At 42.5% G+C, this 24,481-nt stretch overlaps 1 protein-coding gene across 1 annotated transcript; it reads left to right on the forward strand.

Moving 5' to 3' along the window:
- Positions 1 to 1,125: 1,125 nt before the first annotated feature.
- On the forward strand, positions 1,126 to 18,898 carry COLEC10 (collectin subfamily member 10). The gene is made up of 6 exons (XM_032181974.1): positions 1,126 to 1,441; positions 11,814 to 11,885; positions 13,524 to 13,595; positions 15,721 to 15,774; positions 16,893 to 16,988; positions 18,474 to 18,898. Exons 1-6 carry the CDS (start codon positions 1,294 to 1,296, stop codon positions 18,863 to 18,865), a joined length of 834 nt encoding a protein of 277 aa, XP_032037865.1. The 5' UTR covers positions 1,126 to 1,293; the 3' UTR covers positions 18,866 to 18,898.
- The last annotated feature ends 5,583 nt before the right edge of the window (positions 18,899 to 24,481 follow it).

Below are 24,481 nucleotides of genomic sequence, written 5' to 3' on the forward strand. Positions count from 1 at the left end.
TTACATCCCTGCTGCTACTTTTTCTGTCTACTGGAAGACTAAAACATTGTGATGCTAAGGAACTGATACTCTTAAATAACAAGGAGAGCACCTCAAAAGCTATTATTATAGGAAACATATTTTTTGAAAATAGAAAGCAAATGTGCCCTCACTCAATAGGTGGTTCAACAGAGTTGCTCAGCTGTTTGAGTAGCTGTCTCCTTTGTTGTGTAAGAAATCAGAAGTTAGTGAAATTCCTGGAAAGATTATAAATACCCATCTCCCCTCTCTTTACTGCCAGGCTTCCTAGAATAATCTGCTGTCCCTGGTTACTGTGTTCTCCGTAAGAGAAAGCCGGAGGTTTTTCTAGGAATGGAAAAAGCATATGGATGGATAGCTGTCACAGTTCCTTCCAAGAGGATGTATAGCGGTGCTGCATGCTACCTTGGGGCCTGTGCTATATCACTGTCCTGATATATTGTCTCTGTGTGCTAGAAAGTAGAGGAAAAAGGTGGTATGAAAGGATGTTCTGCAGTCATTTAACCTCGTGCTACTTTGGCTTTAATCCTGAAGTTTGTCTTTCTGTGCTGTGCCTACTAAAGTAATTTGGGCTTGGAGCAACCATTGTGGAAAAATCTGTAAGCATAAAACCATCATTTGTGGGTTTCTGGCTCAAGCAACCATTGGTAAAATCAACTTTTCATCCTCCACTATGGGGGCTTTCGGTAGATGGCATCCAAAAGGAAATCACACCAGTGACTTCCACCCACAACAGACTGGCAGCTAGTCTCTTGTCACAAAAGGTCTCCTTGGAGAAAAGCCTTTGTGGTAGTCTCTACACATTACAAGGAGTCTGAGTTACTCTTCCAGAACAGAACCAGCCACAAGTATCCTATAACTAATTAGTACTCACTTGGATACAATACCGCAGTCTTTTGTCTCTTGAGTAAGTGAAAAGCTGGGCATGAAGAATCAGCAGGGAAAGGAGAAAAAAAAAAAAAAAAAAAAAAAAGAATGACAAAAGAGATTATCCCCATATATTGAAGAAATTTTCCATGGCAAAAGCAGCTAAACATCTCACAGATAAGAGATAAATTGGAATAAACAGCTGTCAGTGTTAAATAAATATCCTGGATAATGTGCAGGACAGAAATAACTACAGCATCGTCAAACTCCTTTCTTCACTTTATTTAGCTGTTCGTGCATGTAGCTCCCAATCTTTGCACTGCTTCAGTTAGCGGAGCATTTATTTTTGAATCAGCTGCATTTGTTAAGACTGTAACAACGAAAGGCATTTCCTGAGAAGCTACAAGGATGAGCTGCAAGAAAGAACAACAGCTAAGGAAATGCGGGACCCTAGTAGTGCTTTTCATCTTCCAAGTTCAGATTTTTGGTTTTGATGTTGACAATCGACCTACAACAGATATCTGCTCGACACACACAATTTTACCTGGACCAAAAGGTGAGGAATATGAGGTTACTAATGCTGAGACCAGTACTGATAAAGGCTGATTTTTTAAAATAGATGTGGAACGCTTGTGGCACAGGCTGGGGATGAAAGATCTAAATTACTGCAGACCGTACAAATGTCTAGAAAAGTGAAACTGTAGTGGGGGAAAGTGATGAAGCAAGGAGATTTGTATTTGCTTTACTTTAGTTTCAGGAATTGTCTTGCATATTCTCATATAAATTAAAGTTGTCCTTTTGCACCTTTCTGCAGCCATATAAATCTTCTCTTACTTCTTGTATTCATCACATAGCCGGTACAGGTAGCAGCCATAAATTGAGGAACTTTGTCTGAAAGTAAGCACCTATTTTGAACTGTTGATGGCTCACTTTGCATATAGGTAGAGAGAGAAATGCAATATTTAAAATGATTGTATTGACATCATTTCCAAATGCTTACCTGTAAACAGAGCTCTGCTGCATTCATCAGACCTGATAGAGAAGCTCCTGTTGAATTAAACACCACCTTCACTGCAGACCTCAACAAGAATTAGATCAGCTCTGGCATGTGCAGTTCTTTTGTCTTCAAAATTCTTTGCAAATGTCTGAAACCAAATTTTCTGCATTAACTTACTTTTTGGGTAACATAACTAATGTCGATGGAATTGCCTGGAGGGTACCTCAGCCAAAAATTAGGACCATGACATACAAATCTATCTTGCAATGAGAGATCTAAAATCTATATTCCACACCATGGCTACTGCAGTTCAAACTATTGCTTTCTTTTTTAGTAATTCATTGTATTTTTCTATAGGCTACGGATTGAGAGGAAAAAAAATTGCAACTGATTTAAATTTTAAGCAGAAAAAAGATTATCAAGTCTAAAGCATTGCTCCAGACTCATTTGTTTTTATGATGGATTATTCAAATGCATGTTGCTTAAAGGACCATTTTTAATCAGCAAATTAATTTCTTTATGATTACAAACCAAGCTTAAACTTTTGCTGCCACAGCATAAATGTAGAGAGATGTAATGATTCCCAGGGGAGCTAGTGGGAGTTTGTTTAGTTAGTACATGAATAATGGCAGGCTGGAGAACAAAGTTTGACAGAATTGTGTTTAACAAGTCATGAGGCTAATGAGGTGGTCTTGTGACAACATGAGAGTAGTTGGGACTCCAGGTGGTTTCTGTGGTCTATCTGGGACAGGGAGCACTTAAAGGCTAGATATCATGATTCTTTGCAAGTGCGGTACTGAGAAAGTCAGTATATATACATTTCCAGTCCTACTGCCCCCTGGCTGATGCTGCAATGGAGAAGCCAAACGTGTTGGCAGGGTCCTCACTACTACTGTAAAATTAGATTACCATAGCCAAGATCCATGATTGGTAAAAGGAGTGTAAATGAGCTCCAAGTTACTGGCTCAAATCCGTTGCAGGTCATCAAATACGTTTTGCAGTTTACATGATACGATCCTATAGCCTGATTTCAGGTCCTACCAGATCTGAGCTCATCCAGGGCAGTTATAAGCTGAAGAGCTGGGCAACTAAAGACAGAGCTGGCTGGGTGTGTGAACTACTCTGCTACTCCTCAGGCATCTCTTGCAGTTAGTGATGAAGCTTGCTGGCCTAATATGGCAGAAGCCAGTCTGTCCTGCTGCCAGTTTTCCTCTATCCATCTTGTGTCTAAAGACTCAGAGCACACGGTCCCCAGCCTAGGACCACACAACAGATACAGGCAACACTGCTGCCCAGACTTTAACCCTGACAATGGACAAGGCTCAGACTTCCATTGCTGTAAGGTTTATTTTCTGTGCTACATTTGTTGTGCCCTTTTGTCAAACATTCTCCCAGATATAGGTTTTGACCCACACTGCACAAGTTCCTCCCCCTCACCTCCCATTTGCTCGGTGGTGACACAGCTATGGTGGTGTCACAAGTCAGAGGTCAGAGGTGCTGGGCTCCCACAGTACAGTGGCCAGCATCTTCCACCACCACAAGCCAGATTCCTGTTGTGGCAACTTCATCCCTCCATCCAGACATTAATGGGATACCTTGAGGATCTTATGGGACCAAGCACCTACATGTGCAAGGAATTCAAAGGTATTAAATAGTTTTGCAAAGCTGTGGTGGCACAAACTGTCCTGTGGGCTAAATCCACTGTGTGGGCCGCAAGTGGGATCAGCCTTGGTACCACACAGCAGTAATGCTGCTCTTCCCATCACACGACACCATGGAGAGGAGGCTAAGGGAGGAGAGACGATGTTTGGAGAGATTCAGGCCTTATCACCCTTACATTCTTGCACTGTTGAAGGCTGCAGTACTCACTTCATCATTTAGGCATTCATAGTTAATACAGGAGCAAGCACTTGACCTTCCTGCATGTTCATCCCAAAGATCACCTGTTCAGAAAGAGTCATCGGTGTCACTGCTTGTACCAGCCACTTGTAACTTTTCCAGATAATTTGTGTAAGCCAAGCTCTTCCCCTTCAAAAATATAGCCTTGTTTATGCTCTGACCTGAGAGGTCACAAGAGAGGTATGATATGAGTGATGGGATGAAAAGAAAGGGTAATTCCAGGCTGATCACCAGGAAAGTCTTCGAACCAGTTGTGACAGACCCAGCAGTCTCCCAAAGTGTGTCAGCAGAACCACAAAACACAAAGAGCTAGAAAATACTCTGGAAGGACACAATCTCATAGGAACAGCAGAAAGACAGCAGACATCCTGTAAGTCTTTTGCACTTTCAGTTGCTATGATAAGCGTCTGCCTGAGTTAAACTGTTCAGCATTTAGAAATGAATAAGGGTTTCAGCCTGACCCCTGGTGGTTATTTGCGATCTAAACCAGGCTCTCTGCAATCCCCTCCATCTATCTGCTGCTTTTCCATGCCTGATGCAAGAAAATGAATGTTGAGGTCTATTTTTAAAGAATTATGCAAAGAAATTTTGAATATATATAATATATATAAGAGAAAAAAAAAAAAAAAAAAAAAGCTGGCCCTTCTCTCCCAGTCTCCCTTTCTATGGAATGATCAGGTCACTTCTCAAAAAGAGGGGAATTTTTTAATGAACCCTGGTGCAATGGCTGTCTTATCCTGGCTCCTTGAGAAAGCTTTTGAGGTACATGGCAAATTGGCTTGTATAGAAGTTAAAAATAGAAATCTGAGAAGTGTTTTCTGTGACCCTTATTGAAATACTGGAAAAGAAGCAAATTCATGCTTTGGACCAATATATGTGTTCTGCATTTGTAACTAGTGATTTTTGGTGTTTGACATGAGACATTTAAGAAGAAATTGGATTTAGCTGGGTTGATTTGGTGAAGTACCTCTGAAAATTTAGTTTAGGCAATGCTTATCCACAGCTGGCTAATTAGGACAGTAAAGACCAAATTCTGTACTCCATTAACTTCTTGGGAACAAACAGAACCAGATCTAGCATAAATAATGCAATGAATTTCCCAGGGTAGCCAAGTGCTTTGACTAGCAAAATTAGTTATGGCCCCATTGCTTACTTTCAACCCTTCCAAGCCTGGAAATAGGCTGGGGGATGCTGATCCTGAGAGAGGAACCAGAAACTATGGGAAAGCAGCAGCAAACACTGTGAAAGGAAAAGCACCAGCTGTCAATCCATGCTCCAGCCTGAGTAAATCAATAAGCCAAAACATGAGGGCAGAAATAAACTGAGAGCCCAAAACTTTGACTACTAAACTCCTAACAAAAGCTTGAGCAGGGGGAGAAGAATAAGGCACAACATTGCAGAAGTGCAGAGCAAGGCTAGAGCTGATTTCATGTGAATTTGGGGGAGTGTGTCTGAGCATTGAATCCAGATCTTGCTGTCTTGCTATCTTGCTATCAGGTCCCAGATCACTTCCTTTGAAATCCAGACACGGGAACTTCAAAGGCCTTGAATCAGGCCCAGGTTGAGAAACTGGAATGAGATGAAATCTGAAGAGTATTGGGAGTTTCCCATAGCAATTCAGATGGAAAGCATTTCCTTACTATTATTGCTGACAAATGATGTTTATAAACTCTATGACTTTGGCTGGCTCCTCAAAATAGCATTTACTGTGGTCTCCAGTATAGCTGTCCATCTCTCAACTTTAATCGCGCTTACGCAATTCCACTCCTGGAAAATCTAAAACTCTCTCAGAAACCAGATATGCTGCTATCCACATTTTCTTCCGAAAATATAAAGTGCCTTACCACATCCTATAGGCTGTTCAAACCTACAACTAAGCTTCCCTCTTAGCACCTCACGTTTGATCTGAAGAGCCCTTTATAATCAACACATAATTCTATTTTGTCATGGATTTTAGCCTTCATGTATTTTAGCACATGTTAAGTTTCTGATGTTTATCAGCCTGAGTTATAAAGCATGCATGTGGGCACTTAAATACAAATTCAGAAGATATCGGGTCTGTATTTCTTACCCATGTTGGTTTGATTCCTCACCCAAACCACCGTAACACATGGGTCTTTGAGATCACATCATAATGGCAGGGGATCAAGTGGAGAAGCTTAAATTGGGACAGATCAAGTGAAAGATGAATCAGAAACAATTTAAATTATTTCTGTGTTATCAAAGACACAATATATGTCCCATCCGTGCACAAAGGCCCACACTTTCAAGTAATCCAGATAAGTGGAGCTTCATAGAACCTAGTGAGGGTCTGAGTGTGGCTCATGCAATGCAGTAGAAGTGGGTATTTCTAGTGAATTCAATATCTCCTTATAAGTGGAAAGCAGAAAAGTGAGCAGATAATCCAATTTATTCCTGAAGATGCATTCCATTTCACCAGGAAAGGTGACTGGGCCCCTGCTGTCTAACTTGGAGCTGGGTAAAGAGAAGAGTACCCAAGAAATTGTGAGCAAAACACTTCTATTCTCATAATGCAACCTGTGGAGCCTTGCATGTTCCCTGCAGGGCACTTGGAAGAGAGGCTATGGGTGAAGTTACACACTACAGCTGGACTGATCTGTCGTTTTTTTTCTCCAAAAGGGGAGGCCCAATATCTTTTTCTTCCACCATTCAGACTGCACGGTCCTACCTTCACCTTGCGCTGGCTCAGCTGTATATTCATCAGAGTCCTCCAGCTTATTAAAAATGTGCACTTTTATTTGCCTTATTGGTATTTCCCTCTTCATTCCAATAATTCATTAAACACAGGGTCAGAAGAGTGCTCAAAATCACCCAAATTGGGACAGAAGTACACAAGTCAGTGCTGAGGTCAGACAGGAGGAGGAAAGACAGGGAAGGGCACATCACGTCAGATCGATTCCAGCCAGATTATATCATTTTACTCCAGGGCAGGACAAGAAATCATGTCCTCACTAATCGCATGCAGCTTGGAAACAAGAACCCCCTCAGCTACGGGAAATTTGCTAAGTGTCTAAAAGACAACGAAAGTGAAATTAGAGGAAATCTTCAGTCTTTCCATTGACGTAACTGTGACATGCTTGTACAATGGAAAGACAAAATGTTTTGGTGTTGGTTATTTATTTATTTGTTTCTTGGAGTCTGCGACTCCCTCTGGTGACCAAGCCTCTCAACAGAGAGAGTACGCATCCAAGTGCTGCAAAGGCTCAGCTCAGCGTCAGTAGGCTGCAGTACATGGTATGTCCTTTTTTCTGTTCAGACTATCTGATGTAGGAGAAGAACTGTGCTTTAGCCCACCAAAGGCAGAGTTTTTATCAGCTGAAATGGGGGGCATGCCCAGGGATCGTGGAGGAAGGTACCCGGGGCTGTGATGCATGCTGAGCCTGCAGGCTCAGGGAGCTGAACCTGGGACTGTTGGGAGGGATCTACAGAGAATAGGCTTTGTCCTTCTTTTTCTTCAGAGGAAGCATTTAATTGATTCACTGTAAAGGAGAGGCTTAAGAAACATTAACATTTATGGAGTATTTTTGGTCAGGAGACAGGAATTGCAGCTGACCTGAGGCCACGGCTTGTCAGAACACCTGGAGACATGTCTGAGTAAAACCCTGCATGGAGCCAGGGTGTCTCATCAGAGCTGTGAGTGAAGAGGCTTGTTACTAAGTGTTCCTGGAGAAAAACATGCCTGTTAGAAGCCCCCTCCCAGCTTTAGACCCCACACAGCCTGCAGATTTGCTCTCGCCCAGATTAGGGCTGCATCTCCAGATAAGCGTGGCCTCTGTAATCCCTGGGGATTACAGTGTGATTCTCCAAGATCCGGGGTCAGCCCCCGATCGCGAGGCTTGGGGAGCCACTAAACATATGTGAACAATTTAACCTGAAAACTTCCTCCGCTCATGAATACAAACCAAATAAACTGCCAACAAAAGGCTGAGGAAGGAAATATAAATCACCCGAAGGTCAGTAAATTCTTGCTAATTGCATTCTTACTAAATGTAACCTCTCAACATTGCATTGTTCAGTGAAACTTCTAAAGAGGCAGAGATCCTTTCAACTGCCTAAAAATCCTGCTGATTATTAGACCTTCAGCATTTCACTGAGCTTGTTTATAGGAGAAGAAAGGACTGGGTTTTCTCTCGCTCAATTACAGTTACAGTTTTCTAATGGCTGCAGAAGCCATTTACTGCTTATCATTTCCTCTTTTGTTCTGTCTTGCACAGTCCCAAGCTGGAAGAGTCTAGCAACTTATTGTTTCATGTATTAACTTAAATATTCTGATAATTTAAATCTGTCACTCAGAAGAAGTGAATCAGCTTGCAGGAATATGAACAGGTAGAGAAAAGGCTGTGCTTCAGCTACTGGCTTCCAGTGCTTCATCCACAACCATATCAGGCATATATATCAGGATCATATTTTATTTATTTCTGTAAGAAAATTCATGTAGCATAAAGCACAGTGGTACAAAAAATCAAAAACTCACTCTAGAGCACAGCCAGAAGTTAGATTTCCCTTTCTGTCAGACCACAAAATAAGTGGCTGGTACACGGGGATGCCCCATCTATATGAGGTCCCAGAAGAAAAGGAGAGATCCTTATTATGAATTAGACAGAAAGCCAGCTCATCTCCTGTCCAAAACAAACTTTCACACTCCCTCCTACCTCGTTGCAAATCACGGTAACACCACGAGGGGGGAGCATAACTCAAGAGTTCACATTGCTTGCCAAAATTTATGATCACTGCACGCAACAGCTAAAGGCAGGCACAATGGATTTATAATTATAACACCATTTTTCCAAGCACTGGGATCAATCCAGTATTACATTAACAATGAAAGGGTACAACTAATTAATGCTGTTGGCTTCTACCCTTGCTTTGCCTATCCATTCTCAGATGTGATACTGGGAGAAAATCAGGATTTCCCTTCTCCTCTTGCAGACAGGCAAATTAGCATTATTCTTATTTTCCCAGGTAATGGAACTAAGGCAGGAGATGGTAGGCTGCTTTATGCCAAGATGAAATAGGTGATAGATCTTCCTTCCCTGTCCTTTAGGTTTTTAGATGGTTTGAGCAATAACTGGGACTATACAGGAGATGTTAGCAATAAATTTGAGACACCTCCTAATTCCTCAAAATCTCCAGATCAAACTTTCCCATACCTTTTACTCCTTTCACCTGTCTGCTCTGAGCCATGAGTCTAATGCCCCATACACTAGCTTCATCTCTGGCAGCCCCACCTGTCCAAAGTCTCAGAAAAACCCACTGCATCTTTTAGTAGCTCTAAACATTGTAACTGAGATTGGAAGAAAATACCTCTGGGGAGTAATCACAGCTTCTCTGCTGGTATATTGACTTTCTTTCCAGGATTCTATTTCTAAGATTAAGTGCCTAAGCAATGCTTTGAGAACAGCAGCCTTGCTAGAGCCTTAACCCAACAGAGCGGTCCACAAGACACAGAGAAGGTGACTGGATGGTGAGGGTGACAGGTAGTCCCCTGGGTAGGAAGGTCAGCAGGAATCTCATCTGCTCTCCTGCATGCTCACAGCCCAAAGAAACTCCCTCAGCTGTTTCTACAACAAACCCAGCATTACAGCATCTCTTGCACATGGAAATTCATTGCACTGGTAAAGGCTGGAAGTGAAAAGGCTCTTAAGTCTCCCTTCCCTGCTGGACAGTGTGGCCCATTTGTTAAATAACCCCATGTTACATTTCTAGTCAGAACTCATACAGCTTTTCCAGACTTTTAATCGCACCCTGATTCCTTTCTGTTATCACACATTTCCTCTCCTGCATGGGTTTGCAGACCGTGAACACATCAGCTCTTAACCTTTTCCTTGAATTTCATTTTACAAGCTCTTTGCCAACCTCTGGGAATCTTTTCTGAATTTCTGCCCTACTGCGAAGTGATTCTTACAGTTTTCTGAAGAGTTTCACAGGTGGGTTTAGAAAGGACAATTGCTTCATTTCTCAGTCGTAAATGATGTTAGCACTGAGGTCAACAGCAAAATTAAACTGCAAATTCTCTGGCTCTGCTGTCTGATGACCCCCAGACAAGTACCCAGTACAAGCAGGTATCCTTCCATCAGCTTGAGGCTAAGACCCAAAGCTTTATCAGGATTTTAAGAAGCTTGGCTTTTGGAAATACATACTGACTTATCAAGTAACTTTGAAGAACCAGTGAGAATAAAAAGATGTTTAAAACTTCTACTTCTGACTGGTTACAGTCTTTTCCTTTCCTATTTTGTCCTGAGGCATCTGGAATTAAAAACAAAGTGCCTGAGTGAACCAGCACACGTCAGGTTTTTGTTTGTCTCTCCCTCTAACAAATGCTTCTTCCCTCCAACTCAGACTGAATTTCAGCACTTTATCATTCTCAGTTTGGATCACTGATGACCATCCCCAAGAGTATCCTGACTGATGGGGTGAGTTTGCCCCTCACAAGGGAGCCCCAGCACTACAGATTTTGTGGCACACACTCGCATGCCAGAGGACCCCCTGCTACATTTTGTATGCTGCACTTAATGTGCCCCATTTCTCATCTCTCATCACCCCATGAGACACCCCATGATATGCTATGTCTTGGCTATAAGTAGAAGGAGGTAAATAATGAGTGGGTAGCTTTTTTCACAAAACAGTGAGGACACACAAAGAAACAGTCAATCTGAAAGCAACCATGGGAAGCTACTTCCCAGCACATTAAATCATTGACCTCTTTGCTACAGGATATTGTAGGAACCAAAAATCTAACTGTGTTTAAAAGGCTCGAGACTAATCCATGCATAGTAGAATAAGAAGTGGCTCTCACAAGTTGCCTGGATGCGGTCCTTGGGTCAGGTGAGCCCTCCAACCATTGCTCATGGGGAGCAGTCACCCTCAGCACACCCTGAACACTTTCTGCCAGGGCTGGAGACACCATCCTTGGTGAGACGGGTTACCGGTCTTGTCATGTAATGCTGTTCTTCTGTCCTTCTCTCTGTCCTTCTTCTTGTCTTGCAGACAATGGGACAATGGTAGGGAACAGGCGAGGAATTTTGGAAGGCTGTCTGTATTCAGTGCTGGTCTTTTGCTGCAGGAGGGTGCAGGTGTCCCCCCAACAGTTGTAAAAAAAAAAAAAAAAAAAAAAAAAAAAAAAAAAAGGAAAGATCTCCTCAGGTCAAAATTAAGAAATAGAAGATAAAATAATCTGTTGTACCTCTGGTTTTCTGTTTTGCTGCATAATCTCAAATGAAATTCTGTGCAACTTCTTTCTTGAGGAAAGAGATAACACTTCTTTCCCATTACTAATCACTGTCTTGCTCTTTCAAACAGCAAGCTGCTCAGTAAGAGGCTGTCTCTTACTATACTTATGGGCAGTAACCTGTGTAATAGGACCTTGGTCTCATTTGGGGAAATCTCTGCACTACTCTAATGAATGCAATGAATTTACTTCCTCTAGATACTCTGGGAATGACTAATTCAAAATGAAGTATTGGAGTAATTGCAGAAGACATTTGCTATGTTAACACATGCCACCTGTCAAAAACTGAAGGCAAGACTTCTGCCACACTAAGTGCTAATGTCTATGCTAAGATCTATTGCAACACATTTATAATCCTCTTGTTTCTATAACATCTGCATACCTTGAACTCAGAGTCACTAGGAACAATTAATAAATTCCATTGTCTCCCTTGGCATTTCTCCCTGGTGTGCTCAGGTTTTTCAATATTTATCTATTGAATAAATTCAATTCATTTATTTATCTGCTTTATAACTAATAGCACTTAAAGGATAAGAATTAGAGTTGGTGTATAATCCTTATGTTGGAACAGATTCCCCCAAAGGGAAAATTTTTAGCTTTTCCTAATGGTCAGATTCATCGGCTCTTCTTTGGAAATTTATCCCATGGCTACTGTGCCCTCAATGTGAAATAAAAAGAAGTAGAAAAAAAATTGACAGTGAACTTTACTTTCTGAGAATGTATACCTGTTCTTACTGCACTGAGTTAAATGTCCCATGATGGTTTATTTTATGTTTCTGGAAGGAGATGAAGGTGAAAAAGGAGATAGAGGAGAAGTGGGCAAACAAGGAAAAGTTGGACCAAAAGGACCTAAAGGTATTTATGTTGGTTTGTTGGCTATTACTGGTATATGACTATCAACATACAAAACTGTACTGGTGCATATGATCAGTGTTGTTTAATGCTTTTCATTCCTCTCACCCCAGTGGATTTCACAATGCCTGTCAAATATTAATCAGGGAACCTAACAATGCTCTGAGAGTTTGGTGCAATTCATGCCAATAGATACTGAAGCTACACCTGGCAATAAATCCAAAGCAAATTTCATGTAATAAATCAGCACTTTTACAGATGATCTCCCAAGTGACAACCATAAGTGTGGTACAGAAGACTGAAAACTACCTAAATCATACGTACAACCAGAAGGATTACTGTTGTCTTACTGAAATTATCCTTTAGGTGTAACTGAATGTTGAGAGTTACTTCCTGGCAATACATCAGGATGCTCAACAAATTTCAGTCTCAGCTGTCCCCATTCTGCAGAAAACCAAACTGAGAAACAAAGTTCCTCTGAGCAAGCAGCATCAGGGCTGAGAACGAGGAGCCAAAGGAGTGTCAGGACTCATATTAAACATGTCCCACACCTTCACAGCGAGCTCAGCAGAGCACTCTGAGGCTCCAGACGTGATAGCGTCAGCCTTGTTTGCATACTCTAACTCAAAAGCTTAATGTATCATTAAAGTTTAATGATAATGCAATCCGTGTTCTTTCTTCCTTGACAGTGGTCTAATATTTTAAGTTTAATCAGAAAAGTGTCTAGCTTTATAGAATCTTTACAAACATCCTGTTATTACTGTTATAATGAAAATCTTCATTTTTAAATGAACTCATATGGCTTTGCTTCTTACCTTAAAAAAGATCGGGTAAGATTCAAGCAGACCAGGTAACAAACCAATTAAGAAGTGACTTAGTGATGTTAACTTCAGTGTGCAAAGTGAGACTTCTAGAAATTAGAACTTAAACTATCAATCAGTCAAAAAGGCACCCATTATTTCGGTGCTCCAACGACTGAGAAAACACACACAGCACAACCAGTAGTTCCCTATTTGCAATCCTGCTTCGATGGAGGATTCCCAGCAAAGCCTGAGTACTTCACCTCCCAAACAAACCCAAGGCTTTTGTCTGGGGTAGAGAAAAAATCAACAGAGATCAACATGCTGATCACCTAGGTTGGCTGTGAAGTTAAATCAATACTCACTAGGAGTTTTAGCTTGTATTTTCTGTACAAAAATATGATGTTTGTGAGCAGCTGAACAGGCAGTTTTGCTAAGGTGCCTTGCAGTGCCCTGCAGGTATCCCACAGTAGCAACGATCTGAACCTGTGCTGCCTGCAGGGAGCCACTGTGGGCCTTGTTTAAAGGCTGGTTTCTGGCATTGGAGTCACTTTGCTGTTCCCTGACAGAAGAGAGGAGCTACCTGTAACCCTGCAGCTCACAGAAACACCTCAGCATCCCAGGCTGGTTCAAGCAAGCTTCATTTATAAAACTTTCTAAATAAAAGTTAAACTGTAAAGCTTGTAATCTGTTCATGTGTATACTCATGAGCACACTTGTGTCCATGCCTTACATTTGGATGGGCCACACTTGGGGAAAACAGCAGCAGTAAAGGGCTAGCGTCTTGGGGAAGAAAGGACAGAAGCCATCCATACCTTTTTCATCCTATTTCTTCTCTCAGGAAACAAAGGAACTGTGGGGGATGTTGGTGACCAGGGAATGCTTGGGAAAATTGGTCCTATTGGTGGAAAGGGTAAGTCCTGGTCTGGGAACTTTTTTGTTTTGTTTTGTTTTGCTTTTTTTCCCTCAAGGTAAATACATGTTTTGTGTGAGTTCCAGGTATGGAGGTATATTAAATACCTGCTGTGACCAGTGATCTCCAGAGAAAACTGTGCATAAAGATCAGTGATGAGAGCTAACTGAAATAGTTTTATTTCCTGTGTGCAATGTATCACTGACATGGCTAAAAATAATTTGCTATGTGAGTTAAAAAAACAGTCCTTTGAGATGATAAAAGAGAAAGAGATAAAATCTGGCCCTTATGAAGGAAGTAGCAAGATCTTCTGAGATCTTGGAAAGAGATAGCCGAACCAGTGCCTCTGCTTTAGATGCTGAAGGGCCTGAGTCAATACTCTGCTGGTGCTCAGGAGGCCACACCTGGTGATCCACATTGGTGTGCGAGGTGTCACCAAGTGATGCCCAAGACAGCCAGGTAAGGGGAGGATTTTTAAAGTTTTAAGAGAGCACTTACATAACGCAGGACAACCACTCCTTGCAAATCAAGGCAGACTCCAAATCTACTTGGAAAATCATTTCATGAAATTATTGGCCTGGGAAGAGTCTCAGGCTTTTCTTTTAGAGCTACTTAAGAAGAAATATTGCTTCTGCCACGAGGAGACCTGCCTCAAAAGCTCAGCAGGGATCCACTATCCTAAGGGGAACTCTGTGGTCTCTAAACCAAAGCATCAGCCCAGACAGGCGGGTGAGTGGGTGGAACAAGCTCTCCTGGGAGCTTCTCAAACCAATGCTTTTTAATAAACCCTTCATGGCCCCTAGCCAGCCGCACTATCAGAGAAGAACAAAAGAATTTGGCCTGAGGGATTAATTTTCAAAAGTACCTAGACAACTGAAGACGCAGATAGCTATCTCCTAAGATGTCTCCAAGCACCAAAGGAGACTAGAATTTAAGAATCCAAAAATTGTTTATCTGAAAGTAAACCAATGCTCTCAGCCTTTAAATCAAACTGTCAACCTGACTGTATAATGTATTGCCCCCTTCTAGGTGGATTTTTTTCTCTTTTCCTTTTTTTATTTGCAGAAGCAAAGGCCACTAAGTCACTGTTTAGACTGACCATTAAACGTTCAACTTCTTAAGGAAGCAACCCTGAAATTTCAGTATATTAGTGTGCAGGCTGTAAAGCTATGTTAATTAAAATGCCAGCCAGCTCCTGATTTCTGTTTAAAAATAATAACTATAATACAACCGTATAAAAGAAAAAGCGCATGAAAACATGGCTATCAACGAGGTAGAGCAAGTATTAACATTATTTGGCCTCTGAAGGTTTTAATTTTTAAAAGAAGAGCTGACACTAATTTTGGATATAGTCAATCTGCTCTTGATCCAGACAGCCAAGAGTTTTGACAGCTGTCAAATCACAGCTGACATTACTTAAAAAAGAAAAAAACAAACATGCTGGTCACCTGCCTTTATTAGCATAGCATTTGGAGAAGCAATTTCATTTTATAACAATCATTTTTGTGAATCACAGTACAAGGGGAAGGCAGCTGGAGGAAAATAAATCCTGTTTCCACGAACTACACCTGAAATGAAACACTGTTCCTTACTGACCTCACTTCATGCAGGTGCTAATTGCTGCCTGCAAACATAATCTGCTGCACACATGAATTCGGTGGCTTAGCGACCATAAGCCCCATATGGTCCCTCGTTCTGACATGAAGCTACCAACCCCACGAAAGGGCTGTGTCCTGCAAGGCAATGAGAGAGGCCAGGTCTCACCTCCCTGAGGTTTTCTGAGTGCTTTCAGCCTCTTGGGATCACTGGGCAGTTTATATTTAAAGCAGTACCAGGAACCAGCAGCACTCAAGATGTCTGTGTTATCAGTGAGTTAGCTATTAAAGAGTCCTCCTTATTTTCATTCACCAGAATTAATCATGGCTTGTTTGACTTGGCACATCTGCCAGTACAGTACATCTACCAGTACGGTACATCTAGCAGTACGGTACATCTGCCAGTACAGTACATAGGGGCTTCCTGTCAGAAGCACACCACTAATATATTATTAAACAGGGTTCTCAAACACACTCCCCTGACATATGTACTGTCTGAGATCTGAAAATGTATTTTCCTTTTTATTCAGGTGACAAAGGAGCCAAAGGCTTAATAGGGGTGTCTGGAAAAAAGGGAAAAGCAGGTATGCTGTTCATCCTTCTCTGAAGAATGGTTGAGTTTTCTGGGTCTCTGTTTTTGGGGTTGGTTTGTCTGGAAAAACTTGAGAATGGGTGAAACAAACAGCAAAAGGCTGAAAAAGTTATGTTTAGCAAAATGAGGATTGGGCAGGGACATGACTGATGGCTATGAATATAAAAACATTCACAACACAGGGAGAAGTTAGCTAAAATAATAAAGAATGGTTGATAAGATAAAAACTAATATGTAAACAGGCCAGGAATATTTTTATACTGGAAACTAGAATAAAGTTTTGGAATACCAAAGGAATGAAGTCCTTTAATAGTTTCCTAATCGGATCACAAGGACAAAAATATATGTGATTGTAGACAGAGCACAATCTGTTGTCAGATCTCCTGTAAGCAATACATTTGCTTACCAGAGAATTTGGATTTGATGACCCAGAAGGTTCTTCTCTGTCCTAGTAACCTTGAATGTTTTCCCACCTTGAATGTTCAGATGTGTTCATTTATAAGACATTTCATAGGCAGCATCAGTCTGGCTCTTTATGGGAAACCATCAGCAAATTGTTTTCTTCCTGACAATAAGAGAGGAATAAACAAAACCTACACTAAGCCAAAATTCAGTTTACCAACAGAAAATATAACTGAGACTTCAGTGCTTGACAGGCTGATTATTTGAGTTGGTATCAACTTTTTCTGCTGTACCACAACTGTATGTAGCAGTCCAGTATCATGGTCCTTCCACTGAGGTATTTCCAGCACCACACAATACTCTTTCATTGAGAAAACAGTGATGCTGTTTCTGTCAGAAGTCTAGGGAATCAGTGCTGTTTATGGATACAGAGGTGCCAAAGGACACCTTCAGCATTCAGATGTGACATCGTGTGATCAACACTTCAAGCCAGTTCTCGGTAGCCAGATGGAATTGATGATGAGAGGGGCAGGAGATGTGTAAATTCTATACTGATATGGGTGGAAGGAAGATGGCAAACTGTTCCATCCCCATGTTTAAAAGGCTCCAGAAGGTTTGAAGGCGGGCTCTGGCTGACCCTACACACACACGTATACACACACAAGTATTTCTGAACAGATAAATCCTCTGTCCTTTGCATTGCATCAGGCACGGTCTGTGACTGTGGAAGATACCGCAGAGTTGTTGGACAACTGAATATCAACGTTGCTCGGCTTAACACATCCATCAAGTTTGTAAAGAATGGTAAGGGTTGTTATGTTGTGTATTTGCTGTGATTTATTTGGCTCTCATAACTTTTGTCACTGCTATTCTTCTACCACTGTTCTGTGGCAGAATCCAGGCAAAGACAGAGGGCTCACTGTGCGATGCAATGCAGTAACATACAGAAAGTAGGCAGTCTTGCACCTGTAAGGATACAAGCAGCTGATGAATAAAAGCAAATACAATACAGCAATGATCAATAGCACAACTGAAAGAATCACAAAAAGAACCAGGCACCACTTGCTAACTGCCTCTGCACTGTCAGCCTGCTCACCCTCAGGCTCAGTGGCCACTCAGGCAATGAAAGGAAAAAAGTTTGTGCAGACCTGGTCCAAATAGCCAGGAAAAGCACTAGGAACCTCTTGATCTTGCTGCTGCTGTGCAGAATAGCTGCATTCATGGTACTCTCCTCATGCCTTCCCTCACTGTGAGTGTCATTGTCCTGTAATAAGGGAGACACCAGCACCCTAAAACCATGGGTTATAAAAAGTCACATTTGCATGCAGTGCTGTCAGCGGAACAGTGAAAAATGTCCCTACTAAAAGGAAGAAAAAGCATTTCCCAGCATGGCAGAGATTTTGAGAAGGCTCCACAACCTCTTCTAGGCCTCAGTTGATATCTGTAAATTAAAACGTGTCTGAAACTGTTCTATGGCCAACTGGCACAGCTCTCATCTATATTACTAAATCCTACAAAACTGAATGGCCATACCAGGAGTGGTCCTCTGCTAAACTGCACCTGCGGTAACTCTGGAGTTGTGTGGGAAAGTGTTATTTGCCCCAGGCCAAAGCTCTGGCCATTTCCGGTCCAGCAATCCAACAGCAGGATCAACTGCCAGTTAGCCAGGAATGCTTCTTGGCACTGCTTTATTCAACAGGATACGTGTTGCCTAAGAAATTTACCTTTTAAAGCTGCTGAGCAGCCACAGTTTCCTTCCTAGTCAATGCCCCTTGGTGGCTACAGCGGCTGTGAATATCAATCTGTATTTAAAATGGCTTATTTTAGCAGTAACATTGACTTTCTTCTGCATGGAAAGGGCCCAGAAGCTATCCATACCCCTGTGTTCCAATCCCACGGCACTCTTTCACGATCTATAACATACAATATGGCAATATGGCAATGACAGGGGTGTCAATAAAGCAACAGGGGTGATTCAGAGTTAGACACTGCTATTTGTCCATTTAGCATGCCTTGATTTGGTAAAATTTACTTTAAGGATGTCTGGTACTGAAGTGTCACAGGAGACAAATGCCAGTCAGGACTGAAGAGCCCTCATCCTAGTGCATGCACGGTGCTTGTCACTCCCACTAGTAGTCTCTGGTCATGTCCTCATTGTTCATCATAAATTCGGTGCTGGGAATACTTTTCTTCTCTCTCTTTCATTAATTCTGGTGTAAAAACCATCAAATTGAAGTTCCTTTGATAGCTGCTGAAATGCCATGAATGATTTTTTTTTTTTGCCTTTAGTTATAGCAGGCATCAGGGAGACAGATGAGAAATTCTACTACATCGTCAAAGAAGAGAAGAATTACAGAGAAGCCCTCATGCACTGCAGGGACAGAGGAGGAACACTTGCCATGCCTAAGGATGAGGCAACCAACGCCCTGCTTGCTGACTACATCTCCACGAGCGGCCTCTTCCGAGCCTTCATTGGGATGAACTACATGGAAAAAGAAGGGCAGTTTGTGTACGCAGACAGCAGCCCATTGCAGAACTACAGTAACTGGAAGGACGGGGAGCCTCATGACTCCACTGGCAGCCAGGACTGTGTGGAAATGCTCAGCACAGGAGAGTGGAATGACTCTGAGTGCCAAGTCACCATCTACTTCATCTGTGAATTCCTCAAGAAGAGAAAATAAATGTGCCACAAAAGATATCTGGCACCTTCTGTACATGCTGTAACCCCTCCTCATTCGTCCGCTGTAGGGAAAGCAGACAAAAAGGGATAAGTCTCCCTCCAGCCTTCACTTCACTGGGTTAAAAAATAACTACTGCTAGATGGCAGTGACCATAAAGTCAGCTCAGGTCTCCACCAACTGTGAATTTTTAATTAAATTTTAAGTGTAATTTGGGGTGGTTGGGCAAATTTAGAACACACAGAGGTGAACATGGGGAGGACTCACTTATCTCTGCTTCCCACTCTGTCACCCATCCCGTTGTGCTGAGGTGTGAGGAACCAATGGCACTTTTGTCTGCAAGTCTGTGCAGCTTGTATGTAACCTGAGAATAGATGGAGATGGGGCAGTTCTAACCTGATGACCCCCAAAAGCTGTGCAAAGATCTAGAAAAGTTTAGCGTAAAGAAAACAGTATAAAGGAAGCAAAACCATTGCTGTAGGCAGTAAACAAGCACAAATAGTTACCTTTGTACCAATGTGCACTGCTGGTTTAACAAGTGACTGTGGGAACATATTATACCCTCCCTCAGTAGCCAGCAAGGTTTGATGTCTAATGCTAAAATTACATGTGCCTTTGTGACAAAGGAAGCAGCTATAAAACATGCTTTATCCTCCAAGAACCCAGATTCGGGTCTGGTTGAGCAACCTTAGTTGTGGGTTGACTTAGCGTGGGACTCTCCACAAATGATGAGCAGTAAGTGCAGGTTTTGACATCACAGCTGGCTCCTCAGTTATCCATGTCAGTATGCCAATAATGGATCAGATTTTCATATCTTTGCTAATACCAAAGGATTACTTTCCTTCATATAGAGGAAGAGCCATGCGCATGTGGTTCCTTCTATAGCATTTTCAGGACTGTTTTTAAGCCTAGGATGCTCCTGGGTCACAGCACCCATTTTGCTTTCAGAATTGAGCCTGTTTGTTCTTAGTCTTTCCTCGGGCTGCTTAGAAGTCTCTTCTTTCCTAATAGCAGGAGACGCCAGGGCCTCTGCAAGGTCTATTGATTTTCTTTCCCACTTGAGACTGAAAAGAAGAGAATGCTACCTGGAGGCTGAGGACAATGCTGGGCACCACTCACAATGCAGAAGCGTGCCCTGCAGGTCACTCTTGCCACCAAGTTACACATAGTGCTCTTCTGGGTGTATGAAAAGCTGAACGTGAAGGCAGTCCCATCAGGTAGGAGTGCAGCAGGTCAGCTCTAAGGCTCCCTCCTACTGGTGCATACAGCACTGCAAAGGCAAGTAGACAACAGTCATACTTAGCCAAGCTGGTCTTCAGCAGGAAAATCCTCCAAACCATTCACCTAGCTGGTAGTTTGGCTGCAAACTCATCTCAGAGCAATAACCAACACAGGAGCTACTTGTTCCTCAAGAAAACCATTTATGGCTACCAGCAGTAAATTACCTGTGCTGCTACACACCCTCCGGAGAACTATTCAGCCCCTTGAATGCAGGGGCGGGACCACATTTCTTCTCATTGCTCCTCTGCTATGCCATGAGAGTATTTGGGCAAATAGGTTCACTTAGCACAATGCACCTCATCCTGAATTGTTCCCTTCCTGATAACTGACATCCCCAACACCCAGCAGAATTACACTTTTTAGGATCTATAATAATAAACTCACTAAGCTAAATTATTTGGTTTTTAGAATCATTAATGGATAATGATAAAGAATTAATGGCTAATTCAAGGCCAAGTGTCTTGAAAAAGTAGTGCCTTTTTTTCAGTTCAAGTCGAGGGCTGCTAGCTTCACTTGTGTTACGTCAGTTCTTACGAGTCAAGAAGAAATGGCTTACTAACATCCCTGTGGGTAGGCACAATCACACTGGTACCCACCTCCCCAGCCCACATCTTCACCTCTGAGCCAAAAAGTCACCAAAACATGCTTGCCAGACTGGAGGAACAAAATTCAGAACTGCCTGGCCATACTGGGATCACTGGCTGACAAAAAACAGAGGTGTCCTTAATGCTGACAATCAACATTAACAGGCCATTCTCTTGTTTTTTAGGAGAAAACTCAGAGCTGAGAGAAGGTAAGGAGCAGAAACACTTTGCTGCAGGGTCAAGCTCTGCCTGGGATTTGACCAGGCAGTCTGATCACGTATAAAATCAGTCTCCTTCATGTACAAAAGCAAGGAGCACCTGTCTAGATTGAAATATGGTCAAAGCAAAGAAGGAAGTTGGACTCCATTTACCCTGTTAGCAGACAGAGAATTACAAGTAACCCAGGAGCATGCCCCACGTGTGGGGAGGAAGGACTGTTGCACTGCTTAGGGAAACAAGTAACAAACTTGCTTTGGGTTTCTGCAATGGAAAGGCTTGAACTGCCTGCTGCATCCTCCATCTCACCTACCACACCAGATTCACCCCTTCTTAAATAGAAAAAAATAAACAAAACCAGTCCCCTTAACCACTCTGCATTCACTGGGCAAATAGACCTGGGGTGTCTGTTTCTTTGCTAACTACAGAAGAACGACAGCCCAGGAAAGCAGCACAGATGTGTAAACTAGCCAGGCATAAGCAAGGTCAGGTGCTCACATAACCCATTCCTGCAGCACTGGGTCTCAGTTAATAAATTTTGCCAAGAAGTCTAGCTCATAGGCCAAGCCAAATAAGACACTGTACCACACAGGAAACCTGGCAAGTAAGTCCGTACAGCTCTGCACCATGCAGACACAAGTTTGAGCTAGCACTTACTCAAGGCTTGTAGCTGTGTTTTGCAGGAAAAACATGCCTGTTATAATTACGAATTTGGGCTAGATCACAGGTTTCACTGCTAGCCAATGGAAATTCACTATGGTAGGTAAAGTACCTTAGGTTTCTACATGAAGTGAATGGAGACGGGAGCACAGGAAATGGTGTCAGACCACTCATGATTTACGGTGTGTTGGAGCAGGGTATCTAAACCATTTACTCTAACCCCAGTATTTTTCCCATGTTTTTCTTTTCCTTATACCCAGCCTGAACCTTTCTTGTTTCAATTTATGCCCACTGTTACTTGTCCTCCTACCAGATATCACTGCGAAGAGTCTGTCTTCATCTTCTTGAAGACCCCCTTGTAGGTCCTGGCAGGCAGATATCAGGTTCACTTAGAACCACTTCTCCAAACTGAACAACTCTGGTTTCCTTAGCTCCTCCTCACCATCCTGGGGGCCCTCATCTGAACTTGCTCCAATTTTTTCATGTCTTTCCTGTTCTGGAGGTGGCTTAAAAGGACACAGTGTCTAGATGTGCTCTAACAAGTGCTGAATGGGAGGATAATCCCTTTCTCAGTCTCCTGGTGGTGCTCCTGCTAGAACAGCCCAGGATGCTGTGAGCCTTCCTTGCTGCCAGGGCACACTGTCCCATGGGCAGTGCTGTCTACCACGACTCCCGAGGGCCTTCTCAGCAAAGCCAGTCAGCCCCAGCATCTAACGGTGCAGGAGGCTCTGCCTCCCCAAAAGAAGAAAACTTTGCATTTGCCCTTGCTGAATTTCCTAAGGTTCCTGCCAGCCCTCCACTCCCTCTGGGTCTCCTTTGCAAGTGTATTGACTGAATATTGTTGGAAACACAGTGTCAAAAGCCTTCCTAAAGCTGAGATAAATGACAGCCACTGCTCTCCACTGCTCATCACAAATCCAGTCATTTTATCACAGAGAGCTACCAGGATGGCCAGGCATGATTTACCTTTAATAAATTCATGATGTTCCTATTCAGCCTCTCCTCATTGATATGCCCAGAAATGTGCTTCAGGAGGACTCCCTCTGTTAAGTTCCATGTGGACCAATGTGATACTGACCGGTCTATAGACCCCTGGATTATTTTTTGGTGTTTTTGAAGACGGGTGCAACATTTGCCTATTCCAGTCATTAGGAACCTTCCACGTTCACCATAACCTTTCCAAAGTGACAAAGTGGCCTTGCAATCAGTTCCCTCAGCAACTTGGCTGTGATCTGTCTGGTCCCATGGGGTTTTCTGGTCAAACTCTCAAGCAGTCCCTGACTCAGCCCTCATCTATTGCCTGTTGTTCTCTTTTGGCACTTTCCCTAAGCACAGAGGAATGGGATAACTTGTTCAAGAAAGCGAAGAAACCACTGGATGCTTCAGTTTTATCTGTCTGCTGTCACTACATCATCAGCTACATTTTCTTTGCTCAGCCTTTTTCTACTGACATAATGGTGGAAGCTCTTCTTATTGCCCTAAATATCCTGTGCAAGTCACAACTTCATCTAAGCTTTAGATTTCCTGCTGTTACCCCCATATACTAAGGTAATGTTCCTAAACTCTTCCACCATAGCCCATTACTACTTCTATCTCCTCTATACTACCTTTTTATTTGGAACTCCACCATGAGCTCCCTGTTCAGCCACACCAGCATCATGATACATCTGCTTGTAGATGAACAGTGAACACAAGACAGCAGCCTAAGATCTTGACAGATCATACCAGGAATACTTCAGTGTTCTTCCTGCTCTTAGAGAGTCAGGATTTTATGATCTCCTACAGATTTTATGATCTCCTGCAGACTATCACCTCAATGCAATCATTAACCTCCTGCTCACACCGGGTGTAGAATGCACATAAGGTGCAGATCTTAGTGATAGATGCAATTTTTTGAAAAATAATTCTAATAAAAAAGATTACAGAATAAATATATACCATTAGGAATATATTTTCCTCAACATTGCAAGCAATCTCACATGGGCATTAAGCAGACCCACTTCTTTCACTGACTTTAGTGTGGTCAATGACTTTTTTAAAAAAAATAGTACCTAAAGCAATGGTGTGACACATTCTTGACCACATCCACAAGAATATACAGGCAGCTCTATTTGGTTTCATATAGTCTTGAATATTACACTGTAGTTGAAGTTCAACCAGATGAAACAGTTATTACGAGATGCGATTTGACGCTGTGTGATGACATGTGGTGTATGTGTCACAGAAAGGGGCCAGCTTCTGGTTCTGTTGGAAGGCATTGTTCTAGATTGCTTCACTTCAATACAATTGCACAGGTAGGAAAGCCATGAACTGCCTTTTTTTTTTTTTCTTTCCTTCTTTTATTGAAGTCATACTTAACATACTCAACGTGTGTAAGAAAGAATGAGGAAGATCAAAGCCGTAGCTTAATCCGGGTTGTTTTTATGCCTGTGTGGGAGGGGAGAACAGTGAATGGTACAAGAATTCTGTGAGCTCGGCCTACCTGCCGCACGCAGCGCACACTGCTGCTGCAGGCCGCCCCACCCTCCCTGGGCCTGGAAAGGTTTCTCCATGCTGATATTTCAACATGGGGAGGAAAAGTTTCACTTAATTTTCATTAGATGGGTGGGACCAGGAACTTGCATCACCTTGTTTTGCAGAAAGCAGCAGTGGCCTGCCAAAGCACAGTAGTTAACCTCACAGAGATCTCTGTGTCTGGGAAGCATATGTGATCATGTACATTTTTGAGTTCTGAATTCGTAATACCCGTAACATCCTCCATGCTACACCTATACTTAAATCCCACAGACGTCCTACGCCTAAAGAAGAGCAGATCTCTTGCTGTTGGGGCAGTAAGGGGGCTGTAGCTCCCCATTAGCAAGATGCAGTACAGCATGGG

The sequence above is a fragment of the Aythya fuligula genome, chromosome 2 (genome assembly GCF_009819795.1).
Source record: "Aythya fuligula isolate bAytFul2 chromosome 2, bAytFul2.pri, whole genome shotgun sequence".
NCBI lineage: Eukaryota > Metazoa > Chordata > Aves > Anseriformes > Anatidae > Aythya > Aythya fuligula.